Below are 17119 nucleotides of genomic sequence, written 5' to 3' on the forward strand. Positions count from 1 at the left end.
GCTGCTGATATGAGTACATGTTACAAAGTCAAAACTCTTCATAAGGTTGATACAAGGCGTGTTGATTCGATGATGCTGGAATATTATATATTAGTTACAAGTGGCATGTGGTGACAACTAGCAATTGAGTTTATGTAGCGTCTTTTGGTTGAATTGCCCAATATGGTCAATAAATCAAATAATGTTATAACGTGTGATAAAAAAGTTAGGGCTATTGGAAAGACATACATATGTCCCGAAAGTATCAATAACTTTTTTTTAGATTCTATGTTTAAAGAATGGATTTGATGTTCTTAGCCTTGAAGCATGCTTTTATAGAATCAACAACCGTTCAATAGTCAGACCTCTAATTCGTTCATTGGGTGGGCACGCGAGAACTCTTAGAAATTTTAGGTGAAAACTGTTTTTCTTTCTCTGACTAAAATATCTCTTTCTTATTCTCTTTAAGAAAAAGGGTAAGGCTATTTATATAGCCAGTTGGTTTGTTTTTTATTTTCTTGGATCATCATTGTTGTGATTTAGAGCCACGATTTCTTCATCAACGATCGAGTATTCGTCCATAGAAAGCAATCAATACTTTTTTATTTTTTCGCTTGTTCTTTTGAGTATAATATTACCTATATTTGGATGTTGGTGTATATGTACACATGTCTAAGTAGTACGGTTGTGCATTCAGGTGGGCTCGTGGTGCACCCCAGTGTTGTGAGTTGTGCAGCGTAGGCTGGTGAAATGTGCATTAGTGCAATTAGTGCGGTGCTTCGTATGACATTGGGATAACCATCGTAGGATTTTTTGACGGTTTTTGAATGCACAATCAGAGAATTATCGATGCACGACATTCGATATAGTAATACATGACATTCTGTATTAAAAGCACAACTTCTAATAAGACTGATTTACCCCTACCCGTATATTTTCTAATATTTTAAAGGGATTTATTTCTTAATCTGTGTTATTTGTTTCTTTTAATCTCAGTCGTGCATCAGTCTAATTTAATGATCTAGATTAATCCTCATGTTCTCACATTAAGGGCGGTTCTCATAAAGTGCCACCATATATATATATATATATATATATATATATATATAAACCTTCATTGGGAGAAGAAAAACACTTCATAGTTTCAAAAATGGAAATATGCATTTGTATATAAATTCAATTAATTGATAACGAAGGGTAACAACTAGCCCACGTACAGTTACATCAATGCATGACTTGATCTCGAAAAACCCATGTTGTGTACCATAAATACACATATAGGAGACCCGGCCTACTCATACACAAAATAATTATGCCTATATCCAATGACCTTGTAATTAGTGACATGAAGTAACACTCCTAAATGAAAGTTCATGGGTTCAATTTTAGTGAGAGCGAGTATTGACTCTTTGTGTTTTAATATGTATATAAACAGATATTACATTCTAACAGAATCAGTAATATTCAATAAAATTGTTATGCTTATATATATAGAAAGTTTTCTTATATAAAATTTTACTATAATAATAAATACGTGTTAAAATTTATTATATTTGAGAAATATTCAAAATCTTTAATGAGAGTATTAAAAAAGCATATATATATATACATAAAAGTAAGATATGTGTCATTTTAAAATGTTTCACGATAGGTATTACTTGAAAATCATAATAAGAATCAATTTTAATTTACTGGTGCAACTTGAATCAAATCCTTATCACTGTATTAATTTTATATGGTATGGATGTCAAGTGTTATACAAAATCAAAATTACAACACCAATATTTGCATATTAATCAATTGGTTGTTGGCACATCCCTTCACCCCATGCATAAATTAGCTTACTCCCAACATGCATAAAAATAAATAAATAAATAAGGCGTATGTCTCTCTCTTTATAGGGCCAAGTTCCAGTGCGACCAGGCCTTAACGTGCGATCAGTGCAGTTGCATCGTTAGGTATGCAAACACGCACTAATAGTGTTAGTAAATGCATCAATGCACAAAAAACGCACCATTAGGTACGCATCAGCACAAAACGCGCCATTAGGTATGCATAAACGCACAACACAGTGTTCAGAAACACATAATTAGATGTGGGGAGGTATGATAATTTTTTGGGTGTGTGGTGCATTGGTGCATTTCATTGTTGTACGTTTTCTAACACTATTGGTGCGTTTTTACATATCTAATGGTGCGGCCGCACCAACCGCACATTAAGGCATGACCTTTATATATATATATATATATATATGTGTGTGTGTGTGTGTGTGTGTGTGTGTGTGTGTGTGTTCGGAAATGATTTGGCACATACACTATGTTGTGTACAAAATTTTAACATGTATATGTTGTCTTTTGTGAACACCAATTTAATGATTTTTTAAAAAAGATAAAAAATAAAAGATGATAGAAAAACATTAAAATAATCACATATACATGTATATATCTACACAGCACAGCATACATGTGAATGTATAGCTCCCCTTCTTCCTTGTTCTTTCTTCAAATCACTTTCCATCTTTCTTCTTCTGTATATATAAGCTTCATCAGCTAGCAATCTCTCTCTCTCTCTCCCCCTCTCTCTCTCACACACATATATATATACTAGCAGCTATCTCCTCTATATTCAATCAAATTATAAACATTATTTCTCTAAAGAAACAGATATACATATATATTATCACAGATAAAATCTGCAACTAATTAATATGATAGCTATAGTGTTGGTTCTTACTATTTGGAGTCATCTGAGTGGGGTTTCACAAGGGCAGCTTAGCGTGAGTTTCTACGACGACAGTTGCCCTAACGTCGGAGCAATCGTCGGCGGCGTTATCCGCGACGTCGCCGCCTCCAACGCTAACATTGCTCCCGTCTTGCTCCGCCTCCATTTCCACGATTGCTTCGTTCAGGTTCAAATATACTTTTTTTATTTTTTCTCTTAGTGTTAAAATTTAATAGGGTTCTAAGGGTCACTACTCTTCGAGTGATGTTAAAATTGAACACTTTATGTGAAAATATGTTTCAATTTGTGATTTTTTTAAGGGGTGTGACGGGTCGATATTGGTTGATAATGGGGAGATTTCAGAGAGGCATGCATTCGGGCACCAAGGAGTGGGGGGATTTGAGGTGATAGAAAAAGCAAAGGCAGAAGTGGAGGCGGTTTGTCCAGGAATTGTTTCTTGTGCTGATATTGTAGCATTGGCAGCTAGAGAAGCTGTCGTTTTGGTACGTTATTAAAGTATTTAATTTCTTTTTTTTTTTTGAAAAAGTATTTAATTTCTTAATTAAGCTAAATTTTAAAAGAGTAATTTTAATTTGTCCTAATAATATATTACGTAGGCAAATGGACCGTCGTACGGGGTGGAAATGGGGAGAAGAGATGGAATGGTTTCCAATTTGTCACTGGCAGACGACATGCCAGACATTGATGATTCAATTCAAACTCTTAAAAACAAGTTTATCAATAAAGGCCTTTCCGAAAATGACCTTGTTGTCCTAAGTGGTATTCTCTCTCTCTCTCTTTCTTTCTCTCTCTCTCATGCAAATCTTGTGGGTTTAATTTAGAAGTGGTTGGACAAGGGATCTGAACAAGCTAGTAATCAACAAAGTCATGACTCATTAGTAGCTAGTAAGCTTAATTGCATTGTCAAATAACACTCATTTATGATTTTAAATTATAATAATCCTCGACATATAATTCAGTTGATTAATTAATTTAAAGAAGCTAATAATATAGTTTCGTTGCAGTGAATTGACTCAATTAATAACACAACATTTCAAGATAAGAACCAGTGAGAATTTCGAAATTCAAGCGTAATCTTTTGCTGAGCATGTGATCGAGATGATAGTTTGAGCAAATAGTGAAATAGGATCCCACATTCTCACCCATGTGATGATCATTAAAAAATGGGCCAAAGATAGATGTGTTACATTTTTGGTTTTTTATTTTTATTTTTGTTTTGTAACATTAATTTTGTTTGGGGTAGCAATATAATTATGAATATGGTTGCAAATTGTAGTCATACTTAATTGTTGATGTTGAACCAATGTCATAGTTGCCTTGGAGGCTACATTACCTTCGAAAATATATGCCTAATTTATGAATGCAAAACTTTAAGGTTTTTGTCGGTCACAATACTTTTTTATATCTTGCACAATCACATATATTTTTGAGTTATCCGATATCTATAATAACACAAGTTACATAATATTCTATATAATCTAAAAATATATATACTGAAAAAAAAATTCCAGCCAAATCGATAATTCAACCCCAGTAAAAGTGACATATTTCACCTTTTGACATTCTTAGTTTGATGAGGTGATTAATTCAGTCGAAATCTAAGCTGATTTACACCAAAGTCGAGTCCGTCAAACAAGATCTTACTTAGTCTATCAACATTTATTACTATATATATTCCGTATAGTAATATTTTTGGTTATAACTTATAACATTTCTTTTCTACATATGAATTTCATCAGCTGCACACACAATTGGAACCACGGCATGCTTCTTCATGACCAATCGCCTCTACAACTTCCCCGGCGTCGGGGGTTCCGACCCGTCGATAAGCCCCGAATTACTGCCGGAGCTAAAGGCGACGTGCCCGCAGAACGGCGACGTCAACGTCCGGTTACCGATCGACCACGGCAGCGGCCAAACGTTCGACAGCCAAATTCTGCAGAACATCAGGAGTGGGTTCGCAGTGTTGCAGTCCGATGCGAGGCTGTACGAGGATGACGTAACGAGGAACGCCGTGGATTCTTACTTCGGCGGTTTGCCGTTTCTCCGGCCGTCGTTCGAGGACGACTTCGCTGATGCCATGGTGAAAATGGGAAGAATTGGTGTTCTAAGTGGCTCCCAAGGGAAAATTAGGCGTTCATGTGCAGCTTTTAATTGATCAATTAATTATTTAATTATATTACATTATTATATGTACAAAACCAATTAAGCTTCATTCTCATGGTACATATATATATCATTATAATTTATAAAGGTGTGGCAATTGTGTATTGTGAAAAATAATTAATTTCACTTTTGGTCTCACGACTTTTGAGAGTCTATCACTTTTGGTACATAACTTTAACAATTTTTAGTTTTGGTCATTTCGGTCAAATTGACGATGAAATATTGTCAGATTTTATATTTGTAGAGGTAAAATCGTCATCCCGAGGGATAGATGGCGACCGATAGTTGCTGGTCACCGGATTTTCACAGGATATGATGTTTGAACTAAAATGACCGATAATAGCATGTCATTTATCAATTTTTGGGCTTCATTACCTCAATTAACATGTTAAAGCGTGTAATTGTATTTTTTAAAAGTTTAAAGATCTAATTGACTTTTCAAGTAAAGTTTAGGAACTTAATTAACCATTTTCCTATTAGTAAATTATACCTTTTGGTGTAGTGATTTGGACAAATTAAAAAGTAAATATTTTATCCGAGTTTAAATATAAATAGTCTAAATCACTTTTATTGATCCTTCGGGAAAACATATGTTTTTCCCCATGTATGGAAATCATAAAATTGAGGAAAAAAATAACAAGAAAAATAAATACATGGAACTAAAAAAGAGGATGAAAGAAAAGGAAAAATGACCTGGAAAATATATAGTACAGTTGTATATATCCAAAAGAGTAGTCAAGACTGGAGGATTATTGAATGCAACTCGTGAATTTAACTTTGTTGTTTACCCAAAATTTATTACCCTGAATTTTATGACATTATTAATATTCATGCATTGGAATTGGTTGAGGGCCTGAGGCTGAGTTGTAGAGTTGTCACTTTCTTTTTAGTACATTGACTATGAATTAATGCATAAAATATTGCTCAGTATTTTATTTTTTTATGACGAAAGAAACTGCACTCATTGCTTATAAATTTTTTAGAAGAGGTAAATCGCACTAGGAATTGAAGATCTTATATGATCGACTCGATCGAGAAAGTATTGATAAAAATTGAACTTGTAATCATTTAATACAAAAATTATGCTTCATCCACTCGATTATTCTTTTTGAAATATGAAATACTATTTCCACAACATAGTGGAGTGGACTTAAAAAGATGGGAAAGGGGTCAAACTATGAGTAAATGATTAAGATTACGATTTGATTTGAGCCACAATTAAAATTGTGTTTTAAAAATTTAAAAATAATATGTATATAAATATAGTTATTTACAAGTTGTGTATGTGATTGAAGATGCATTACTTTTTATTTTGGAGATACTAAATTTTTACACATGACAAAAAAATTTGTAACTCCGACCACCTTAAAAGTAATTAAAAATAGCATTTTCAACAAATGTTAGGGATCTAGAAAATCCTTCAAATGTCTGGTTCAAAACTTGACAACTCTTGCTCATAATATAATTTGTATAAACAAACAGTAGATATATTATAATCATTTCCATATCTGTTAAATTTATTTTGGGTTAAATTAAACCTAATGGTCTAGAAAATTAGAGCGTAGAAGCCTTTTGACTTCAATTCTCCATTCAACCTCCGTTTTGTTCGTGCAACGAGGGATCGGAGGAGATCGAAGGGTCAACCACACCAGTCAATAGAAAAACATGCATATAATGACAGAAAAAAGCACAAAATTAAAACAAAAACAAAAGATTGACAGACAATAATTAAGGATCTGATAATTCAAGAGGAGAAGAAAGAGCAGAGGATTCACCATTTTCTTCTCTTCTTCTCCTTCAACACTCTGTATGCATGCATATTAGAATCTCATGCATGCATGAATTCACAGAAAAAGAATATATAGATCAGAGCATTTTCATTTTTCTCTTGAATTCTCAGCCTGCTACTGCCAATCTGCCATTAGTTATTGTTATGGATTAATATTGAATTATTGATTGTATAGAAATAATTAAGCAGAGGATTATATTATATATATAATATAATGGCTCCGAGTAAACTCAGGAAAGCCATAGGGGCTGTGAAGGACCAGACCAGCATAAGCCTGGCCAAAGTTAGCGGCAGCGCCTCCATCTCCGACCTCGAGGTGGCGATCGTCAAGGCCACCCGCCACGAAGAATACCCGCCGGAGGAGAGGCACATCCGGGAGATTCTCTGCCTGACGTTATACTCGCGCGCCTACGTGGGCGCGTGCGTGGTCACCATCTCCCGGCGGCTTAGCAAGACCAAGAACTGGGTGGTGGCGCTGAAGTCGCTGATGTTGGTCCACCGGCTGCTCGCCAACGGCGGCGAGCAGTCTTACGAGCAGGAGATCTTCTTCGCCACCCGGCGCGGCACCCGCCTCCTCAACATGTCGGATTTCCGCGACTCCCGCTCCAATTTCTGGGACTATTCCGCGTTTGTGCGGACCTACTCGCTCTACCTCGACGAACAGGTGGAGCTGAGGATGCAAAACCGCCGTGGAAAACACAGCGCATTAGCGTCTGGCAATGAAGAAGGAGTCGAAGAGGAAGACGAGGAGGAGGAAACTGGCAACACTACTGCCATTGTTGTGACAGGCACTCCGATTACAGAAATGAAGAACGAGTACTTGTATTCAAGAATCCAGCATTACATACAGATCCTTGACCGATTCTTAGCTTGCAAACCAACAGGTTCCCTTCAATGGCTTCTCTCCTTGGATCTTTATATCTATACTTTCATTTTCCTGCAATTAAAATAGTAAATTATATGAGAGCAGGGGCAGCAAAGAGGAACAGGCTTGTGCTTGTGGCACTGTATCAAGTAGTGAAGGAAAGCTTCCAAGTATACTATTCAATTGCAGAAATGTTGGGCATTTTGGTGGATCGATTCATGAAGCTTGATATTCCCGACTCCAAAAAAGTTCATGAGATTTTCCACCGCGTCGCCAAGCAATGGGATGAGCTCGAGGTGTTCTACACCTGGAGCAAAGCTGCGGGGATTTCGCGGTTGTCGGAATACCCGGATGTGGAGAATTATCCCAAGCAGAAACTGGACATCATGGAGGAAATTATCCGGGAGAAAATGGAAATGGCGGGAGGGAGAATAATGAGGAGCCGAGAACCGTCACCTGAGGTGGAGGAAGTGGAGGAGCCGGAGCCGGAGGCGGAAGCGGAAGAGGACATGAATACGATAAAAGCGCTGCCGCCGCCACCGGAGGATTTTATCGAAGAAATGGCGGTGGTGGAGGCGCCAACGGAGGAGAAGAAGGAGCAAGATATAGGAGATCTGTTGAACTTGGGCGAGGATGCACCCACACCGGAAGAGCATGCAAATCAGTTAGCCTTAGCCTTGTTCGACGGTATTCCGACAATTGACCCTACAAAAACAACCATCACAACTCCATGGGAAGCCTTCAATGGATCCGAGGATTGGGAAACCGCCCTTGTCCAAACCGCCAGTCATCTCTCAAACCAAAAGGCACAATTTCCCGGCAACTTCGATGAATTAATGCTCGACGGAATGTATCGACAGGGAGCGCTAAACCAGGCCGTGGCCTCCTCCGGCGTTTTGACAACAGGCAGTGCTACTAGTGTTGCGTTCGGGTCAGCCGGGAGGCCGGCAATGCTGGCACTACCGGCACCTCCCTCCTCCGCAGATGCCAACACAACAGCATCAGGAGCGGACCCTTTTGCCGCCTCGCTTTCAGTAGCACCGCCGGCATATGTGCAGATGTCAGAGTTGGAGAAGAAACAGAGACTGCTATGGGAAGAGCAGCAAATGTGGCAGCAATATACAAAAGATGGAATGCATGGGCAAGTAGGATTGGAAAAAGCTCAACAAAGCAGTCAACCTCATAATTATTATGGTTACTAGTACTCCTGCCTGTAGGTAATATTTTTGTCCTGAAAGTTCTCTCTAGTTTTTTTCTTTTTTCTATTTCGAAGAAGCTAAGGCCTAAGAGTATAGTATATAAAGACATTCAGTGTGTTTGAGCATATAACCATTAATGTGCAATCCAACTATAAGCTTAGGCTTTTAGTTGAGATGGAGCACATGCTTTAATTTGGTATCAGAGTCATGCCAAAGGTCATGAGTTCAAATGTTTAAGCAAATATTTGGATGCAGAGCATAAACCATAAAGAAAACACCCACAAAAGCTCCACTAATGAGAACATAGCCTATGATACATCAAAAACACTGACCTGGATTCCTTGAATGTAACTAAGAACATGAACTCCCCCACTGTTATTTATTTTGTTTCTACACATTTAGGACAAGACCAAATGAAATAAACATGCAAGGAAAGCAAACTGATCATGTTTATAAAGAAAGATTTTCCAACTTCGACTTCACATCTGCCTGTTTCTTTATGGACACCCCCAACTGCATTCCCACCGTTACTAATGTCTCAAGAGATCGTGCACTATTTTCCAAGAGGTCCTCATCTATCCTTATCGAGTCCTGCATTCACATAAAAAGGTCTCCAAAATGAATGCCTAATTGCCTATATAAAAGCATATGGGCACTTCAACCATTTTTAATGAAGTAGGATGATACTTATAATGTGACTGTTGATTGAAAAACTCGTTGTGCCAGGGAGGGAATGGCACTGAATGCATCAACAAGATAATAATACACGAAGAATAATAGCACTGGTTGCACATTTTCAAGACAGCCACGAAGAATACAAGTCTTCAACTCAATCAGATGTTAGTGCACTTACCTTTTCGAAGACGCAAATCACTGTACTTCCACCAAAAGAGAAATACCCAAACTGCAAATCAATAGACGAAGAGGAAACGTAAACCGGACTGCAACAATTGAAAAAGGAATAGCCAAAAGCTTATGTCATCGATCACAAACCTCGTCACCCTTGTTGACATAGTCACGCTCCTTCTTCGAAAAAGTAATGCTGCCAACCATTGTTGCTCCAATTGCAACAAAGGCCACCTACATTTAGAAATGCAAAGCTAGTTGGTATAAAGACATCTGAGCCACCCATCATCATCAGAAGCAATGGCAAGCAACAAGGAAGACACTAATCTTCTAAACAACGGGAAGCCATCCATTTTATTCTTTGAGAGATGAAAGGAACATAATTGTAAATTTATGTCATACTTTCAAAATGTCAAACCTTTCCAAAGTCTTCTGTTGATATTATTGACACAGCCCTCTTATTCTCTGTGAAGACATTACAATACTTGCTATTCACAGCAATAGGATTTACCTAGAAGGTAAAACACACGCAGCAATTAGGATGGCTGAAAATAGTTAAAGACAGAAGCAGCCATTAAGCTCTACCAATATGATTCAGAGCCAAAGAATAGTTTACGTACAGTATATAAACATCCAGGTATGTCTATAAATTTCTCAATAGTTCCAGAGACAGGAAGATGGAAACGATGGTAATCCTGGAATGATTTAAATATAAATGTACTGTTAAGCAAAGTCGGAGTCTAGTGGCAAGAAATTACTTAGCACTAAAAAAATAAAGAAACCTAAAAATAAAGAAACCTTAAACTACCTGGGGTGCCAGCCTAAATATCACCAAACTTCCATCAACGAATGCACTGGAGCATGCTTCATCCCCCAAAAGGCCTTGGATGGAAAATTTTCGGCCCTGAGGTAGTGTGTCATATTCTTAAGGTTAATAATTTCTGAAAATAATTTTTTTAAAATAAAAAGTAGTATATACCTTAATCCAAAATCTTGCAGCATCAGTAACATTGTTGAATGCCATAGTGCGGCTATCAGCTGCACAGACAGCGATATCATTGCGTTCTGGGCAGGCAATTGGTCTTGCACCAGACTTCAGCTCTCTTATAAAAAAATCATTGAATGTCTGCCAAGAAACGTGAAAGTAAAAAAAAAAAAAAAATGCATTGAGAATAAAAAACCTATATAAGGACAGATTGGCCAAACCTTTTTAAGTGAAATTTTAAACGGATAGTAGTAGGATGCCTCCTTGGGGAAGATGCTAATGGGGCAGATTAAGAGGATTTAAACTCTTAATCTTAGGTCTACAAGAGCTCAAATATGCTTTAGGAAAATGAATCTTATAACATTAAAAACTATGTTAACATATCATTTCTTTTATAATACTTGTAAAGATACAATAAAATATAAATATATCTCATTATTTGTTCATAAATATTGCACTGTGCCCAAATTGTGGCCAGTTAACCTCAAAGGCAATTAGGTAGAGATGACCACGGTTCCGGTTCGAACTGTAGGTTCGAACCGGAACCGTGACTGTGCGAACCGGAACCGAACCGGAACCGTCCGTACGGTTCCGGTTCCGGTTAAGGTTTGTAAAATCTTGGAACCGGAACCGGAATCGCCGGTTCTGAACCGGAAACCGGAACCTTATTATAAGGTTCCGGTTCCGGTTTCGCCATCCACGGAACCGGAACCGGAACCGTGGTCACCCCTACAATTAGGTTCCCAACTCCCCACCCACTAGTTTTTCATTCAATCTGTTACTAAGTGCATGTGGAAATCAAAAATCAAGAACTGACCAACTAAGTGCTGTTAAATGAAATTCCAGGTAGTCCAAAAGTCACATCCCACCTTAAAATGATCCAGTGGGTACTTGGCTTCATGCACGTCGAGTTGATCCTACAACAGTTAGAGATAATCAGAACAGAAGAAGGAATTCTGCCAAACTGTCAGAGTGGAAAGACTGAAAATCAGTCATTTATCGAAATACAGAAACAAATTATTAGAACAGATATTCTTGCACATAGCAGACATACTCTTAAAAAGACGAGCAATACTGGAATTTTAGTGCAAGGGGTGCTTTTCAGTTTTTTAATAGATTAGAGTTGAGGCTAGTTAAAAACTAATGGAAGAATGAGCATTTTTGTACCCATCACCAATTCTAGAGGGAATGAGGCACTAAGATATTTTCTAGTATATCCAATTTTTTGATAGTATCTTTCTGTGAATCCCAGGAATTCTACACATTAGCTGGGAGGTGTGGACATGCAGCAGAAGCTAGCACTTATAATTTCTATGTAAAATGATTGATAATAGAAAAGAAAGAGCACGCAAGAGAAACATGGACCTGAATGAGAAGGATACCTTAAAAAATTCAACAAATTTTGGTATATCTTTAGCAGAATCAAGGGTATCCATTTTTTTGCCCTGCTTTTCAGAGATGCTCTGCAGGATTTCTTTTGCCCCTGCATCAAGATTTATCATGCAAAAGATCTATTAGTTGATAATTGATATTGTCAGTGAAAACTCCTCCAGTGATAGATAGAAGCCGATAGTAATATCAAACAAGATCACTGTAGTAAACAGCAAAAACCATACCAGTATCCATAAGACCAAGCCCAAATTTAGATTGATAAATGGCTCTCATTGATAAAACAATCTTGGGATCAATTATTTCCTCCACTAACCTCTTCTTTCTTCGATCATATACCTGATCACAAAACAAATCCAATTAGAGATTTTTCATGTGGCACCTAGACAACTTCATTAACTGTAGCTCACTTGAAAAAATCTTATAGTCAATTCTTCAAGCCAAGAAAAGGAAATGTGAACAAATCGTAAAGGCCAAACAAGATTCAGAAGCAGGAAATTTTTCATCATCAATGTTGTTACATTTTCTACCATAATAGTCAATAAAAGCATTTTTCTCTCTGCATACATATGCAGTTCATATAGAACCACAAAGAAAGTGTTGGTTCTGCTGGGGAATGAGACAGAAACAGAGAGCACGTACCAATATATGTGATGCACTTGAACCAGACCTCAAACCAACCTCATATGTTGAGAAATGTGCCCATTCACTCAGTTTGAACATCCATCTTAAAAAAAAATTAAAAAAAAAAATAAAAAAAAAATTCATGTAGTGTTAAAACCTAAAAACCAAGAATATTTAGGGAATGGTGTTACATTATAAAAATAAGCAACAGCAATAGAGTTCTCAATGAGCGAAGTAATTTAGTTCTCACCCACTGGAAGCTTGCTTATCAGTGAGGAATCCTCCCGTCATTATTTGGTTCCCAGTTCCCTCATCAAAACACAAGGTCAAATGAATCATACCGTTCAAACTATCAGAATCTTCAAGAACCTCGCCACAAACTGGGCAGCAGTTCATCAATGCCTCCCTACAAGGAAAAGAGCACAAGTACAAAATTCATTAAGCAAGAAATAAAACTTCCAAAAACAGGATTCATATTTTTCAGAATAGGACAGATTATGCCAAGAAAGACTGACCAGATTAGGCCAGTACAATCCATGACCTACTTTCTATGTTGCCATAGAAGTAGTTTTAAAAGCACTCTAAGTTCAAAATTCTGTAGAAGTTTTGAAATCCTTCTCTATCTTAATCTTATAAAATATGCAAGGTAGTAGTAGCATAAAATACCCCAAGATTACAAAATTTTGCCCTTACTTTCCTTGATGTGCAGTCAAAAGCATAGCCAACTCATCCAAGCTGACTACACCATCTCCATTCTTGTCAGCCTGTCTAAATAGCTCCTCTTTCTGATATGCGTATATATAAGAGAAGAATGAATTTTAGTTGTGTGGTATTTAATTTTGAATTTTAGAGCACTGCATCCCTGCATATGTTTACTGACAAAGCTTATTAAAGCTACACAGATAATAGTCAAATATAAACCTTTTCAACAGCCAATTGATTGCCGAATGCATCAATTAAATCAGAGAACTCAGCCAGTGAAAGCTCTCCATCTTCATTATAATCCTGAAGGAAGCAATAAGCCAGAAGCCCAGAAGTTTCAGAAAGAGCTCTGTAGTATCCATAATCTTGTAGTAGTAGGTCAAAGCATGCAGTGCCAGATAAATATTAGCTAAATCCTCCATCATTTAAGCATATCACAGTGGACTAAAAATTCCATATCTATATTAAGCATATTTAATGCAAACAAATGAAGCAAAAAGTTCACATAAGCTTTTATGGGGGTCTAGCAGCATAAGCCAGGTAATGACGTACCACTATAGACAAGATGCGCTTTGTAAAACTTTGCTCTGTTTCAACTGGATCCTGCCAATTGTTTAATATGGATTAGAATGTTACAGAGGGAAAAAAAAAAATGGTTAGAACGGCATTCTCCACACCCAAAACAAAGAAAGTGGTTACTCTTGAATTACACACCTCAATAGAACATGAAATAGATATACTGCCAACGACTATGGATGGTGATGATGGGTCCAACAAGTCAAAAGCCTCAACATCAGAATCAGAGTCCTGCAAGAGAAGTTCTTTAGTGCAAGGAATGGCAGATAAAGAACTGCCAAAAAACGTCCCAAGAATACATAAGAAAGCTAAAAGCACATATAATAACACGGTCCATTATTGCACTAATTAAAAACCAAATAACACCAAACTCTCACCAATCCTTCACCCCTACCATAAACGGGGGAAGGAGGGTTTGGGGGTGAGGAAGATATAAAGGCTAAGACAAGGAAAAGATTATATTTAAAAAACTGTACACTGTAGCCAAATAGTACTATTTTTTTCCCCTTTTGTTCCAGTAATAAACATACAAATTACATTTAATAGTTACCTAGTGTGGTACAACTCACCTGGGAGAGGTATTCAAGTAGATCAATCTCACAATGACCAACCAAATTGTTCTTGGATAATTTATTAGTCTGTATCACATAGAAAATCAATCAGCAATTCAGCAGACTATAATACATAAAGATCTTCTCTCTTTTCATATTTCCTCTTTTTCTGTGTTTATAATTAATTACAAGATACATCTTGGCACTTCTAAAGTACCAAAGGAAATGTAGATGATCACAAATAAATAGCTTCTACTCAATGACTTTGAGTAACATATAGGAAAAATGGAAATTCAATTTTTAGGTGCACAGTGAGTGGGCCTAAATGGCCAAAAACTGATAAATGCACAAATATCATGCTTTCTACTAATTCACAATCAAATAAACAATGGTCGAGTCAACCTATATAAGTACACACCTCAAACACAGAAATTCTTGCAATATGTGCCCCATTTCTTTCTAAAAGAAGCTTCCTCACCTGCAAGGAATGTCTAAAATAATGAATACAAAAGTGAATCAAAGAAACACATGATTTGAACTGAATTAAATAGAGAAGATTGTGAAAACTCACAAGCATCCCTAAAAAAATTCAGTTGATCAAGTATAGAAATGTACTCCGTAATTACTTACCGAGTTCCAGGTAGGCTTGTCAGTGCTGCATATCCAACAGAATACAACATATAAGTATGTGCAAGGACAAATGAAACAGAAAACAAAGTTTTTACAGCTTCCCTCACATTATACAAGCAAGAAATGTTCAAAGTTTAAGATATGTCTTTAAACTTAAATTGTCTATTGGGAATGCAACTAACAGAACAGCAGAGTAGGAAAACATAACAGACAACAGTATTCTCCTGATGAAAAATTTACAAGCAAAATTAAGGTCAAACAAATGCATTTCAAAGTCTCCATTACATTATTCTCAAATCAACACTTGTTGCAACTCAATTCAGCTGAAGTGACAATTTCAGATGAAATGCCATTGATTTAATAAACCACAACTGTGCTATAGACTAAAGCTTTAAGCTCTGGCAAATTTAAATTCAAATTCGCGGCTGTTATACTGGAAGAGCTACTTAACTGATCTGATACATGAGTGCGGAAAGTTTGTAGACCAAGCGTAATACAAGCAAGCCATTTGTCCTTGAATTTCATCTCCGCCTTCACCAAAAATAACAAAATAAATAAATAAATAAGAATAATAATAATCACAACTACTGATTCAATATATGTAAAGAAATACGTGTATGAAAATCGATATTAGGAGTATGTATGTTCCAGAGAGAGAATGCTAAAAGTAGGTACGCTAATGACACGAAGGCTAGCGATGCCGGCGAAATCTTCTTCCTTGAGGAGTTTAGACTGGTTAGAACCAGAACCAGAACCAGAACCGGAACCATGGCGACGGAAGTGGGAGCGATGAAGCTGAAGCCGTTGACCGAACTTCCCGGCGCGGGAAGAGTGAGCCGACCTCGAGCCGTTGTGCGAGGACTCGTCGGAAGACGGCGAGCCCGATTTCGAGTTCCCGTGGCCCATTCCAGCTTACTCCGAGCTACTGTAGCTGATTTTTCACTGGAGAAGAAGACAAATGGACAAAAAGTAGCAGGTATCAGAATGAAATCAGAAGAATATGCAGCGTTCGAAACGTATCAGAAACTAGAGGTTAATATCATTTTGATTGTATTCAACTACTCGTCAATTTCTTCAATTGTTTTTTCTTCATATCAATCAAATTCATTCAATAATATCAATACTGTCATCACATACATACTGAATAATAATACTAATAAATTGGCCGCAGCGATGAGAATTAGAAATATAATTATAACGATTACACTAAAAAATTATTATTATTCCAGAGAAAGTGTGAAGAAAGTTTTGACTTCATTAGTAGTGCGAATATGCGTAGGGACCATTCGTGCTTCCTTCCCTGTTTGTCCGGTAGCTTATCCAGGTCAGTAGGTCACTAACTTTTTGAGACTTCAATTATATCGAGTGGGAGTACTAGAGTAGTGTACTACGTGGAGAATATAAAGGGTGAACCCAACACCAAGATCCTCCGATCCACTACTTTGCCTTCAAATTTGGTGAATGAATTAAATTGTGTCATGTGTCTTAATAAATTAGAGATCAAGAATTGCACTTTAGTGTTTGTAATGAATTTAGTTCTAAATCTTATTATTGACAATTGCATTTTAGTGTTTGTAATGAATTTAGTTCTAAATCTTATTATTGACATTAGTCACATCTTCGCCCCGCGCATTGGTACAACCACATAATTATAGCCTGTCATATCGAATAATATTGAACGTAAAATTTTATAATTACTAAGCCAACTGTTCAACTAATGAATCATTATATTGTGGACTATGATTCACTTTACAATGTTAATTATTGTCAAAATGTTCATTTTTTAACAATGTATATTCATTTTTAGTATATATTGAATGTTCGTTTTTTAAAAATGTATTGTTTGTATGTTGAAGGTTCATTTTAGGTATACTTAAAAATCAACATTCACTATACTAAAATTAAACTTGTATATATGGTTCATTGCACCATGGATTATAGTCTGCAATATAAATTGTCCTGACCAACTTAGTTGATGTGATATAATAATCTCAACTATTAAAAGGTAATAAATAGAATGGTGCTTACAAAGTAAATCTAATTTATGTATAATAGTATGCAAATAGCACAAAAAAG

General features: G+C 36.6%; 3 protein-coding genes across 4 annotated transcripts; 2 read left to right on the forward strand and 1 right to left on the reverse strand.

The window, feature by feature from the left end:
* Nucleotides 1-2445: 2445 nt before the first annotated feature.
* Nucleotides 2446-4903, forward strand: LOC109165456 (peroxidase 43). The gene is made up of 4 exons (XM_019314218.1): nucleotides 2446-2887; nucleotides 3021-3203; nucleotides 3318-3480; nucleotides 4461-4903. The coding sequence occupies exons 1-4, from the start codon at nucleotides 2687-2689 to the stop codon at nucleotides 4877-4879; spliced, it is 966 nt and encodes a 321-aa protein (XP_019169763.1). The 5' UTR covers nucleotides 2446-2686; the 3' UTR covers nucleotides 4880-4903.
* Nucleotides 4904-6607: 1704 nt separating this feature from the next.
* On the forward strand, nucleotides 6608-9584 carry LOC109165454 (putative clathrin assembly protein At1g03050). Of its 2 annotated transcripts, XM_019314215.1 has the most exons (3): nucleotides 6608-7560; nucleotides 7647-8758; nucleotides 9467-9584. In XM_019314215.1, the coding sequence occupies exons 1-2, from the start codon at nucleotides 6891-6893 to the stop codon at nucleotides 8741-8743; spliced, it is 1767 nt and encodes a 588-aa protein (XP_019169760.1). In that variant the 5' UTR covers nucleotides 6608-6890; the 3' UTR covers nucleotides 8744-8758; nucleotides 9467-9584. The 2 variants fall into 2 exon arrangements, with proteins under 2 accessions (XP_019169760.1, XP_019169759.1); XM_019314214.1 differs by lacking the exon at nucleotides 9467-9584 and having other exon boundaries at nucleotides 7647-8804.
* LOC109165452 (phosphatidylserine decarboxylase proenzyme 3-like) lies at nucleotides 9016-16201 on the reverse strand. Its single transcript, XM_019314213.1, has 21 exons — nucleotides 15719-16201; nucleotides 15495-15574; nucleotides 15044-15068; nucleotides 14832-14891; nucleotides 14432-14500; nucleotides 14001-14093; nucleotides 13839-13889; nucleotides 13506-13589; nucleotides 13278-13369; nucleotides 12835-12990; nucleotides 12603-12687; nucleotides 12188-12299; nucleotides 11954-12054; nucleotides 11441-11488; nucleotides 10566-10712; nucleotides 10395-10490; nucleotides 10207-10281; nucleotides 10005-10097; nucleotides 9734-9820; nucleotides 9594-9644; nucleotides 9016-9331 (listed from the first exon to the last, which is right to left on the reverse strand). The coding sequence occupies exons 1-21, from the start codon at nucleotides 15947-15949 to the stop codon at nucleotides 9191-9193; spliced, it is 1977 nt and encodes a 658-aa protein (XP_019169758.1). The 5' UTR covers nucleotides 15950-16201; the 3' UTR covers nucleotides 9016-9190.
* Between the last annotated feature and the right edge of the window lie 918 nt (nucleotides 16202-17119).

The sequence above is a fragment of the Ipomoea nil genome, unplaced genomic scaffold (genome assembly GCF_001879475.1).
Source record: "Ipomoea nil cultivar Tokyo-kokei standard unplaced genomic scaffold, Asagao_1.1 scaffold3069, whole genome shotgun sequence".
Taxonomy (NCBI): Eukaryota; Viridiplantae; Streptophyta; class Magnoliopsida; order Solanales; family Convolvulaceae; genus Ipomoea; species Ipomoea nil.

Bases quoted from the DNA above. Each gene is read 5' to 3' on its own strand.
- LOC109165452 (XM_019314213.1), bottom strand. From the start codon at position 15,949: ATGGGCCACGGGAACTCGAAATCGGGCTCGCCGTCTTCCGACGAGTCC. The intron at 13,890-14,000 runs GTGTGTAATTCA...AACAATTGGCAG, and splicing joins CTATTTCATGTTCTATTGAG to GATCCAGTTGAAACAGAGCA. The intron at 9,645-9,733 runs GTTTGTGATCGA...ATTGATTTGCAG, and splicing joins ATGTCAACAAGGGTGACGAG to TTTGGGTATTTCTCTTTTGG.
- LOC109165454 (XM_019314215.1), top strand. From the start codon at position 6,891: ATGGCTCCGAGTAAACTCAGGAAAGCCATAGGGGCTGTGAAGGACCAG. The intron at 7,561-7,646 runs GTTCCCTTCAAT...ATATGAGAGCAG, and splicing joins CTTAGCTTGCAAACCAACAG to GGGCAGCAAAGAGGAACAGG.
- LOC109165456 (XM_019314218.1), top strand. From the start codon at position 2,687: ATGATAGCTATAGTGTTGGTTCTTACTATTTGGAGTCATCTGAGTGGG. The intron at 2,888-3,020 runs GTTCAAATATAC...GATTTTTTTAAG, and splicing joins TCCACGATTGCTTCGTTCAG to GGGTGTGACGGGTCGATATT. The intron at 3,204-3,317 runs GTACGTTATTAA...TATATTACGTAG, and splicing joins CTAGAGAAGCTGTCGTTTTG to GCAAATGGACCGTCGTACGG.